Source organism: Thalassophryne amazonica, chromosome 7 (genome assembly GCF_902500255.1).
Source record: "Thalassophryne amazonica chromosome 7, fThaAma1.1, whole genome shotgun sequence".
Taxonomy (NCBI): domain Eukaryota; kingdom Metazoa; phylum Chordata; class Actinopteri; order Batrachoidiformes; family Batrachoididae; genus Thalassophryne; species Thalassophryne amazonica.
This window is the reverse complement of record NC_047109.1, coordinates 65083271-65095680: the sequence shown is the minus strand read 5'-3', so window position 1 is coordinate 65095680 and position 12410 is coordinate 65083271. Positions and strand designations below refer to the sequence as shown.

The following is a 12410-nucleotide window of genomic DNA, read 5'->3' as shown; positions in this document are numbered from 1 at the left end:
ACAATTGAGGGCTTAGTACAACTAGGGCTGTCACAATTATTACAATATTCGTCAATCGCGATTATTTTTCATATTCGCGATTACTTTTCATATTCGCGATTACCGTGAATTATTTATTTTATCCACAAAGCATAAAACGACTCAGAATCTGACATCATTGTGCTGCAGCCTCGCTCTCGTCTTAAGGCAGGACAATAACATGGAGGCTGAAGAGCAATCCGTCCTGCCGTTTGGATAAGACGGCAGATTAAAACAGTGGCCGTCTTCTTCAAAAGCCGTCTAAAATGCGGAGTGTGTGTGTGTGCGTGCGTGCGCGCGGAGTCAACAGGCTGCAGACTGCGAGGGAGGGGGTGCGTGAGGGAGATTCCTGAATGCAGGCACGACACGTTACAGTCTGAGAACCATCAGTGCGCATCGAGCGCAGAGCAGAGGATTTTAACCTGAGTGAACATGTTAAAAAAACAAAACCCAAAACGTGAATTTTACTTCTCTCTGAACTTTCTCTAAAGGTGTGATTCTGCCGTTACCGTCCTGTTCACACCATGTGCGCGTCGTATGCTGAATTTATGAGATCATGAGATGAAATAAACGGTCAAATAGCTTTAAAAACATATTTAAAAAATGAGAATATATGAATGAACTGAGCCACAAAAAACAAAAACAAAAAACCCTTGACATGGAGAAGCTGTGGTGATGTTAAGATGCACAGATCACAAAAAGCAGGTGAGAACTCTGAACTTCAACAGCTGTTACTTTCCAAAGGTATTTATTTGTTCAATATGGGCTTAATGCAGTGTTTAAGCACAAAACATGACTGATGAGGAGAAACAATTTCAGAAATGCAACAGAAACAACCACAATTCAGAAAAAGTTGGGACTGTATGTAAAATGAAGATAAAAATAAAAATGTTGCACCATTCCCAGTTTCTCCACTCACAGAAGCCAAACGTTCTTCCAGAGTTGTGTAATTATACTACAATAGTAGAATATAAAGAAGGGGAAAAAAAAGAAAACAAATAGACAATATATTCGTCAATCGCAATTATTTGTCTGACAATTAATCGTCTCCAGAAATTCTTAATCGTGACAGCCCTAAGTACAACATAATGAGACTTTTCCATGAACCTCAGTATTACCTGATGGTGACATTTTGGCTTCCCCTTCCTCCATCTCTCCCTCCTCATGCTCTAATGCATCTCCTCCTTCCTTCTTCACCTTTTCTGTTGCCTCAGTCTTCTCGCTCTTCTCTGCTGATTCACTAGGCCTCTCTGCCTCATCCTTTAATTCAGCCTCAGGAAAGACGACACAGACATACAGCAATGTTAACACCAACACTCAAGTCTCAGGGGGGAGTGTGAATGATGAGTATTGATATTGATGGTAACTGTGGCATGAAAAAAAACAAAACATTTAATTGGCTGGCTGCATGCAGACACACACAAACACACCTTAATCAATATTGTTTAACTATGTGTGGAAAAAAATGCCAAGAACATTAGGTAGTAAAAATAAATAATTGAAAAAAATCAGTTTGAGCATAAAATAAAAAAAGAAAGTTGTGTTGAGTATGTTGTTCATGCATACTTAGTAGTTCATAATTTCCTACTACACTGAATGTCAATTCTGAGGCTGTTCTGTTATTCATTCATACACTTAAGAATATTCATGTTCTGAGTTCATAAAAAACTTGTTCTGTAAATAGTTCTCTTACTTTTGTGATCAAAAATATTGATTTGAATCTCAATTTTGAGACTGTTCTGTAAATAGTTTTCAAATAAACAATAAATATAGCAACTTCTGATGAATCCATATAAATTTCAGGCTTAAAATAACGTACAGATTTAAGCCCCAGCTATTTTGGGTTAAGCCACCCCCACTTCCGGTTTAGGCCCCGCCCACTACGAGTACAGATACGGATACAGATAATTTAGATGGTTGAACAGATGCAGATAGTGGTGTACTCGCTCATCCCTAGTGGCTAGCACTGTTGCCTCACAGCGAGAAGGTCATGGGTTCAATTCCCACCTGTGGCCTGTTCTCCCCGTGTTAGCGCATGTTTCCTCCGGGTGCTCCGGTTTCCTCCCTCATCCAAAGACATGCAGGTTAGGTGGACTGGAATTTTTAAATTGCCCATAGGTATGTGAGTGGGTGTGAATGTGTTTGTTTGTCTGTTAGTGGCCCTGCGACAGACTGGCGTCCTGTCCTGGGTGTTCCCCGCCTCGCCGTCTATGACTGCTGGGTTGGGCTCCAGCCCCCCCGTAACCCAATTGAACTAGGCAGTTGAAGTTGAGTGTGTGTGAGTTTTTGTCAAAAGCAATTCCTTTCAGATATTAATAAGGCAAATGTAGCCCCACAGCCCTGAGGTGAGCTCTTGTAGTCAGCTGCTCTGCAAGTCAACATCAACATAATTCATAAAGAATGGAGGACGTCTCATTTTGGGAGAAAAAACAAAACAGTTTTGTCCGGTTGTAGTTTTTTGTCTGTGTTACAATGTTTGGAAAGAGGTGTCATTTGATTTAAAATGGCAATTCGCTTTGAAGTTATTAATTATCTTTCGAACTTCATGCCTGGTTCACACGGCAAAATAATTAGGCTGATATCAGAACCAATCGTCCCCTTCCGACAATCTTAAGGACGCCCCTACAATTGTGATGACGCTAAAGATAATCTTATCAGATATTCCTGCCATGTGTGGTGTGTTTAGAGTGCTCTGATCTGCTGGGAGGGACGTCAGGAGTGCTCCGATCGCAAATCGAGGATATTCAACATGTTGGATTGTCTTGGCCCAATATCGCAGCGTGTAGTGTCCCCCAACCACAAACGAGCACGCAGCCTGTTGAATGTGACGTGTAGCCAATCATAAAGCAAGGTGACGGACGTATGGAGTGGAAAATAAAATCAAAACAGCTGTTATGACTTAACAGAAAGTCCAGTGGTTGCGCTGTCTCCACTCCTTTAAAGAACGCCTTTTCTTTCTCTTTTTGTATCTTTTTTTCCCCCTCTGTTGTAAATAGTCCATAAACTATCTCCGTCTCTTTACTCTGAAGTCACGTTTAATCTCGAGAGATTTTACGAGATTTCCTGTCTGACCTGGGAATATTCGTGTGTGACATCTGTTCATGTGTGGTGTGTTGACTTCACCGTGTGGCTGAACACCACACTGGGCGACCAAACCTGTGAGGTCTGATTTTTTTTTATAACCACGTGTGTGGTCTCTCGGGTTTTGGAAACCTACAGATAATTTTAAAATCCTGCTGTGTGAACCAGGCATTAGCCGACAGAGAGCCAAGCAGCGTTTGGAGCTGTGCAAACGGAATGGAGGACGATTCTCTTTTCTTGCCTGCAACACGACAAGAGTCCCAGTTAGTGACTTTAATCCGCACAAAGGTGACTAACGATTGACGTCTTTAAATGGCTTTGAGAGGGATTAAGAAGCAGACCTGCCGCTTCTGAAAAGCAGTGAAGCAGAGATCCAACCAAGCAGCGAGTCGGAGCGCTGCTTCGTTGCTTCTAGCAGAGCTGCTGCAGAAGCAGTTGACTGCAGACCCGCTGCAGGGTCTGCAATCAAGGTAAGAGAAATAATCATTTTCCCGATCAACACCCTCAAAAACAACGGCCGCTCTGGCATAATGTGAACTGAAGGACTGATAAGGGCATTGTTAAGCAAAAAAGCTATTGCTGTTGGTGCACTGAATCATTTCTTAACGATTCTTGAAAAGAACCAGTTTTCGATATCCAGCCCTAGTCTTACCTTATCACCCTGTTGCGAGTCGGTGTCTGTGTCCATCTTCTCTGACTCTGTTGTTTCTGGAAGTGACAAATGATCAGTGAAAACAGAATCTCGTCACAGTGTGAATGAGCCAAGCATCTTGACAATGAAGTGCTTTTGCGACCAAAAATAAAAGTTATGGCCAAGTTAATGCAATATCTCTAAATGCATTCAGAAGCAACAGGGTGATGGTCTTACCTTTAGCATCTACACATACTTCTGGAGTCAATCAGATATTTCTCCGGGGGGGGGGGGGGGGGGGGGGGGGGGGGGATGACATGAACTTTTGAATAATCAAACCCACCAAGTGAGGGCTTGAGGAAAGGAGATCAAAAGCATTTTAACCCCTTAACACCTATTGTCGCATATATGCTACAATATTTGACTCAAATATGCAACATACCAAATTGACCAGTATGCCTGTTGTCGCAAATTTGCAACATACCAGTATTATTAGTATAACATTATAACATAATTACCAAAATTACTATTAATTTTTTGTGCAAAAGTGAAATTAATAATCTCAACATTATTTACCATCTACTTAAAGGCAAAAACACACACAAAACAGTTTTTTATATACAGCTATATAAATTCAGGCGTTAAGGGGTTAAGAGCGCATGCCAGCCACAAAGAATCAGTTTGTGCACGTACCCCAAAAATGCAAAAACATGCAACCCAGTAACTATGTGTACCATTTCTGTAAAAATGTGTCTCAGGTACACTTGTATATGTGCAGGATCTTGACTGTGTAATGTGTCAGTTGAGGTCATTACAGTAGATCAGACACTGAACACAATCAGACTTATTGATAGCAACTGTGAGCCAGCAGGAAATTAAGTACCCATGAGCAAGCTCACAAAAATTAAGGAGTAGCTAGCATGTAGCAAAACCTGAATGAACAAACTGGTCAAATTTTCTACATGTAAATAATAAAACAAACGCAAACAACAACAAGATGTCAGACAGCAATAATTTTCTTTCATGCACATCTTCATGTGGAGTGCACTGTGTGAAATTTAATGGAAATCTAACAGTTTTTGATGAGTTGTGCAAACAAGACTCATTCACATGATGAACAGACAGGTGGGGTAATTCCTATGGACCCAAAATGACTGTTTGCAGGGATATAATACATAACTGGAATATGTATGGAGACATAAAAATGACAAAAAAATGCAAGAGCAATATCAAGATACCTCAACAAAGAAAGGCAGATAAGAGTGTCGGTTGAGATGACCCCGTTTTCTTTCCCCCCTCTTGCTCACCCCATCTGCCACGGTTTTAATCCACTGGTTACCATAATACTCTGTGCACACTAACACACATAACACACTTCTTCTCTTCCTTGTGTAGGCAAAACTAAGTGCTGTTAAGATCTCCAAAGCTCAAGACATAACGATTATCTCTGTGCTCAACACTTATGGCAACAACCAATAGTGAGAAAAAAAAAATTAAAACATGAGAATGTAAAGCAAGGAAATGCCAATGTCCACTGCTCTGTCTGACTCAAAAGGGGGAAGCACACAAAACTCACTGTTAAGTCTTATTTTCAAGAAAATTGAGATTTTCTTTTCACCCACACATAATATTTTACAAGGAGTGCACAAATGCAGTGTGACATAGTGGCTTAGAAGGTTGTGGGATTGTGTCCCTCCTGGTCCTTTCTGTGTGGAGTTTGCATGTTCTCCCCATGTTTACATGGGTTCCCTCCGGGTGCTCTGGCTTCCTCCCACTCCCAAAAACATGCAGGTAAGACTGTGAAATGAAAATTTGCAGGGGGTCTTGGGGGACGCAGCCTCCTAGAAACCGGGGTTTGGGCCCTGCTGGGCCCCAGAAACCAAGTTAATTTTTTATTTAATGATACGTTTTCAGCATCTCCTGGACGAAAAAAAATCTCAAAAAGAAGTGATCCTAGATGCAACCTTTCATTTGTACTGTCAATGTTAATGCTGAAATAACAGAATATGACCTGGAAGTATGACTTGGAATGATTTTCCTTTTAATTGTAAACCAAATTATGCATTAAGTCAGAACAATTAAACTACATGAAATTCACAAAGACTGAAAAGACTGTTAAAGCATTTCAAAAACCACAGCTAAAGCTTGTAGAATATTTTGAAAATCATGGTAAAATATCAATAACATACCTTATAGTAAAAAAGTCACATATCACTGTGTAAATTCCTGTAAATCCATTCAAAGCCACAATGTCTTTTTTTCCAACGAAACAAAGTCTACATTAATTAAAAAAGTCACATAATCTTGTCTGAAATGTTTGAACAGCATGTTTATTTTCCAGACAAAAAAAATTCTTACCGTTTCTTGAGGGCACAAGGTGCAGTTCGCTTTTCCTGTTTTTTTTTTTTTTATCTGTGTTCATGGCGACAAACTTTAAATTCTACCCAGTGCCAATTCCACAGATTGTTGTCCTTATTAAACTTTTTCAAACCGCGTTTCCCCTCTGGTCGACGTCGCTCCGTGACACAGACTTGCCGCAAAATTTTCCTTTTAAAAACTTGATGGCTCTTAAAGTATGTGATTCCACATGCTACGTTTAGCTTAAAGAACAGCGTTTTGGAGCATCGCTGTAGCAACCAACCAGTCCCACTTTACGACAACTGTCACAACAGCCACGCTTTTTTCCGCGGACGTCTTCGGATCCAAGGACACAGATTTGTATCCGTAACACACAGATCAGTGTCTGCGGACTTATAAAACTTGCACGATGTTGTAAAAAAAGAACGCTTTGCAATAGGCATTTTAAAAACTCAGTGGCGATCACGATTACAGAGTACAACACTAACACCCCCCCCCCCCCCCCATGATGAAATCCGCGGAATTCCTTGAATCCACAGAGTTTTCACAGCCCTGCATGCAGGTTAGGTGAATTGTTGACTCTAAACTGACCGTAGGTGTAAGTGAATGTGTTTGTCTGTCTCTATGTGGCCGTGATGTTTGTCACCTCTCACCCAATGACTGCTGGGACAGGCTCCAGCTCCCACTGTGACCCTTGACCAGAGTAAGCAGGTGTAGAAAATGAATGAATGGTCAAAAACAAGTATTTATAGCGGTCAGGTTAGGGACAATGCCCTGGTGTAGGGCTTTTCAACTACAGTCCTCGAGGGTCAGTGTCCTGCGACTTTTAGATGTGTCACTGCTTCAGCACCATGCCATGGGTCCTGGATGGTATTGAAGCAGGCAGACAACCATTTCGTTCCGTTCCTATCCTCATCTGTGACAGTCAAGTGAAACTGGGGCGTCCCCCTGGTCTTTTCTACCCACTGGGGTAGTTACTGATGTGTCTGCACCAGAGGGCTAAAATGTGACAGCTGATGTTCCTTCAAAAGTGATACCCTTCATCTGAGTCTCCCTACTGCGCATCCAGAAAGTATTCACAGCACTCCACTTTTTCCACATTTTGTTATGTTACCGCCTTGGAAATTATTTTTTTCCTCAAAATTCAGCATAGAATACCCCATAATATCAATGCGAAAAGGTTTGAGATTTTTCCATCCATCCATCCATCCATCCATCCATCCATCCATCCATCCATTTTCTTCCGCTTTATCCGGAGTCGGGTCGCAGGGGCAGCAGCTCAAGCAAAGCTACCCAGACCTCCCGATCCACACACACCTCCCCCAGCTCCTCTGGGGGAACCCCAAGGCGTTCCCAAGCCAGCCGAGAGATGTAGTCCCTCCAGCGTGTCCTGGGTCTTCCCCGGGGCCTCCTCCCAATGGGACGTGCCCGGAACACCTCTCCAGCGAGGCGTCCAGGGGGCATCCAGAAAAGATGCCCGAGCCACCTCAACTGCCTCCTTTCGACAAACAAACATAAAAATAATAATAATAATTAAAACTAAGAAATCACATGTATTATAACATATTCCCAGCCTCTGCCATGAAGCTCAAAATTGAGCTCAGGTGCATCTTGTTTCCACTGATCATCTTTGAGATGTTTGCACAGTTTAATTGGAGTCCACCTGGGGTACATTCAGTTGATTGGACATGATTTGGAAAGACACACACCTGTCCACATATAAGGATCCACAGTTGACAGCGTGTCAGAGCACAAACCAAGCACAATATCAAAAGAATTGTCTGTAGACTTCTGAGACAGGATTGCCTCGGGGCACAAATCTGGGGAAGGGTACAGAAACATTTCTGCTACTTTGAAGGTCCCAATGAGCACAGTGGCCTCCATCATCCATAAATTGAAGAAATTCGGATCCATCAGGACTCTTCCTAGAGCTGGACACTCGTCTAAACTGAGCAATTGGAGGAAAAGGGCCTTAATCAGGGAGGTGACCAAGAACCTGATGGTCACTCTGTCAGAGCTCCAGCATTCCTCTGTGGAGAGAGGAAAACCTTCCAGAAGGACAACCATCTCTGCAGTAATCCACCAATCAGGCCTGTATGGTAGAGAGGCCAGATGGAAGCCACTACTGAGTAAAAGGCCCATGGCAGCCCACCTTAGACTGAGGCGACGGTTCATCTTTCAGCAGGACAATTACCCTCAGCACACAGCCAAGATATCAAAGGAGAGGTTTCAGGACAACTCTGTGAATGTCCTTGAGTGGCCCAGCCAGAGGCCAGACCTGAATCAGACTGAGCATCTCTGGAGAGATCTGAAAATGGCTGTGCACCGGCGCGCCCCATCCAACCTGATGGAGCTTGAGAGGTGCTCCAAAGAGGAATGGGCAAAACTGCCCAAAGATGGGTGCACCAAGGTTGTGGCATCATATTCAAGACTTGAGGCTGCAATTGCTGCCAAAGGCGCATCAACAAAGTATTGAGCAAAGGGTGTGAAAACTATGTTTTGTTGTTTTTTAAAATTTCTAATAAATTAGCAAAAAACATTTTTCATGTCATTATGAGGTGTTGCGAGTACGATTTTGAGGGAAAGAATGAATTTACTCCTTTCTGAAATAAAGGAGTAAATGCAACATAACAAAATGTGGAAAATGTGAAGCGCTGTGAATACTTTCCGAGTGCACAGTAAATCCTGGTTTCCAACTTGCCCCCTGCTCCCCCACGCTGAAGTGGCCTCCAAAGATCAGATGGACTGCCTGTGGTTTTGTTGAGTCTGAGGTTATGAGAATTAAAAGTTCACAGATTAAATAGTCATAACACATTTTTACTTGTCAATCAAAACTAATTCAAAAGATAACTGTCTTTGGATGAATTGAGAGAAGGAGGGGATGTATTATGAAATGAATCACTGCTGCCATCCAGTGGCTACAAATACAGACAAGTGCAAGAGTTAAAGTTTGAGTTTATACACCCACATTCTAGATGTTTAAAAGGATTTCCATTTTCCTTTTTGCAACAAAACCCTGCTCTACATTTACACTATTAACACAGGGGCATATCTACTAATTTACCTGTCTTTTCAGGCTCCTCAGGGGCAGTGCCAGCAATCCCACTGCTCTCCAGGCCAAAGGCTGGGTCCACCTTACCCGTGCTCCGGGCTGCCTCCTGCACCTTTTTCACATGTGCTTCCACAAGTTCAGCTGGCACCTCTTCACGCACACGAGAGAACTCCTCTAAAGACAGATGGAAATCCCAACTAGACCCAATAATTTACAGGGAAATCTGTGTGGCATTTTAGAAATAAATCAAATAATCTCAACAGTTAAAATGAACAATAATAACATGAGCATTGAAATTTCTCCATGATAGAAAGTTGAGATATCAACACAACTGTAAAGATTTTTAAATGAAAGCCTATGTCTTTAGCTTTAATCTTAATGGGGAAGCGTAGTCTTCTTTGAGGGTGAGTGATAAAGGGGTTAAATGAAAGAGCATATGACGCAATAATCCTACTTCCGGGGACAGCCCCGTCATAATTATTCACATTAAATCTCGCTAAAACATGCTGACCCCACCTCTCCCATTTGCCTTGTCTTCCCTTCTCCACTGGGAACCGGAAAACTGCACTTTTCGTCACCGTTTCGGTAATTGCGGCCAAAAACAAAACAGTACACCATCTTTCCGTGTGAAGTGATGCTGTGTTTGTGTTGTGCAATGGCAGGTTGTCCCCGGAGGTGGTCAAATCCCACAATATCATGCAGGGGTTAAAGTCTTGCTACGGTAACCTATCACGACCAGAACAAAAATAACACAATATGTATACCTTACCACGTCTGTTTATGTATCACGCCCTGTATCATGTCAGCCCGAGTCCGAAGGACGAGGGTTGATACATGATACGAATCAGATGTGGTGAAGATTTTCCATCCACCTTTTGAAGGTGTTATACTTCAAAACACTTCTGGACAGCTTTTCACTGTAACCAGTGAAAAGCTGCCTACAGTGAAAAAAAGCTTGTGAGTGTATTTCTAAAGAAAAGAAAATTTGAAATACTACGAAGTAAAAACCCAAAATATGTACCCCTTTGTGTTTCCAAATCACATTTCTAACATGCATATATATTCTACACATTTAAGAAACCTATGTACTACAAATAAACATAACCAAAAGGCATGGCTAAATACAGAACATTGGCTCCATATGCCATATCATAATGTGAAATCGGACTATGTTTCCACAGTCATCAGTTCTCACCCAGGGCTGCCTTGGCAGCAGCAGATGCCACTCTGGGATCAACCACAGAGGCCAAGAAAGCGACTGTGCTCATGACAGGGTTGCCAGACTGGCTAAAAGGTATTGGCTGGTAGGCCAGTGGCCCAAGGGAGGTCTCTGTACTTTCCAGATACGGATCCTCAATGGGAAGGCGCAGGAAGTGCAGGATACACTCATCTTGGGTTCTCGAACCAACATGCTCTGACACCTTGTTCCAGTCATCCTTGTACATCTCCAGGGCCTGGGAGAGCGCAAGGACAGTGGAAAAATTAGTGTCATAATACTTGGCCAACATAAGCAGTATTCACAAAAGTAATGACAGGAGAGTGGAGGGACAGAGGAAGAAATTCAAATGTCTGTAAATGTGAGCAGAAGAAGAAAATACACAATAGAGGATGACATGGAAACAAATCCGTTTTGGACAAGGGGAGGGACTGTCGGTAATTATTATGCATGAGGGATAAAAAGAAACAGGTCTGAGGAGAGACAAAGGTCATAGCGGAGAAAAACAAAGGGTTTTGGAAGGTGGAACAGAAATGCTGACAGAGAAAGGAAGCAGAGTAAAAATGGGGGTGGGGGAGAAAAGGTATTGAGCACATGAAGTGACACAGAGAGACAAAGGCCTTGCCTGGCACAAGTGTAGTTAATAGCTACAAATTCAGTTCTTATATATGTATGACAGCTAAATGAATTGACCTCCAGCAGCAGTAGAGTCTCCTGTTCTGTCCAGTCCCGCGTGGAGCTCACAGGTTTGCCCTGTCGGAACGCAAAATCAAATAAACACACATATACACACACACATATATATATATATATATAAACGTGTGTATATATAAAACGTGTGTGTATATATATATATATATATACATATATATATATATATATACACACACACACGTTTTCTATGCATGCTTACTCCAATTAAGGTCCAATTTTTAGTCCACGTAGAACAGAACCAGACTTCCAACAATTATCTTAAAAAAATTTGGTATTAATTTACAGTATGCATGATGAGTTAAGGTTTCTTTCATGGGCACACTTCTGTGAATTTACCAAATCCTGTTTATGAAAAACGAAAACAGAGAAAACCTGATTATGAGAAACACATGCCAACCTTGGGTATTTTCCTGGCATAGAGGTCAGTGCGCAGGCCAAAGTTCTGCAGATCAATAGGCTTGTCTTTGTTTTTGTCTGGAAAGCTTGACATTGGCTGTGCAGGTGGAACCTTAAAAGCACAGCAGAGACAACTGTTGAACTTCACTTGCATTGTTTCAGTATTTGTAAAACCTTTTAAAACTATTTCACTGTGCTTTATGATCTAAACTGTTGAAATGACAGAACACCATCCAACTTTGCAGCTGTGAACCATCCATCACTTTTTTCCCCCTGAACGTTCTACCTGTGCAGGTCGGTTGTTAACAGGCATGAGGCCAGAAGGTGTGTCAGCAAGCACGGTGAAGTGGGGGGTGGGGGGTGGCCCCATGGGCAATGGGCGACTTTCAGCATCAACCTGGTAGTTCACTAAACCCCACTGTTCCAAGAAGGCATGCGCCCTTTAGACAAACAGGACAAAAACCACTGTCAGTTTTCTTTGGACATGTCAAGAAATCACTTTTATTTTATAACATCACAATGATTTACTTCAACTAAATATGCCTGCTTCTTTCAATTATTGCTTAAGTTAGAATGCATACACTGTGTGTGTCATCTTTCCACAAGCCACCAATCTGCAACCCTTAAACATCACATTTTACCATGATCACAATTCTTTGCATCTGTGGCGTTTTCCCAATCAGAGCCAAACTGGTACTTCAACTTATTTGTTGTTTACACCAGGGGTTCTCAAACTTTTTGGGGGCACAGACCCCTTACATGAGGAAAATAAAATGTTCAAGGACCCCCTCGTAACTTTTCAAACTAAATACTAAACAGCATGTTCACCAAGCTGGGTATCAAAATGTAACAGCAACAGTGGGAAAAAAAAAATCTTCAAAACAAGTGGAACATGTATTTGTTTTTAAATATGGACCACTAGAGTCTTGAGAATGTAGGTTTTT

The 12410-nt window shown here is 42.0% G+C and overlaps 1 protein-coding gene across 2 annotated transcripts in view; it reads right to left on the bottom strand.

The window, feature by feature from the left end:
* smarcc1a (SWI/SNF related, matrix associated, actin dependent regulator of chromatin, subfamily c, member 1a) overlaps positions 1 to 12410 on the bottom strand; it is an 85221-nt gene that overhangs the window by 25084 nt on the left and 47727 nt on the right. For both annotated transcript variants that reach the window (XM_034174345.1, XM_034174346.1), the window contains exons 17-23: positions 11753 to 11906; positions 11468 to 11578; positions 11050 to 11109; positions 10336 to 10594; positions 9153 to 9314; positions 3752 to 3807; positions 1137 to 1290 (exon numbers count right to left, since the gene is read on the bottom strand). In XM_034174345.1, the coding sequence (XP_034030236.1) occupies positions 1137 to 1290; positions 3752 to 3807; positions 9153 to 9314; positions 10336 to 10594; positions 11050 to 11109; positions 11468 to 11578; positions 11753 to 11906 (956 nt within the window). The remainder of the gene's footprint in view (positions 1 to 1136; positions 1291 to 3751; positions 3808 to 9152; positions 9315 to 10335; positions 10595 to 11049; positions 11110 to 11467; positions 11579 to 11752; positions 11907 to 12410) is intronic.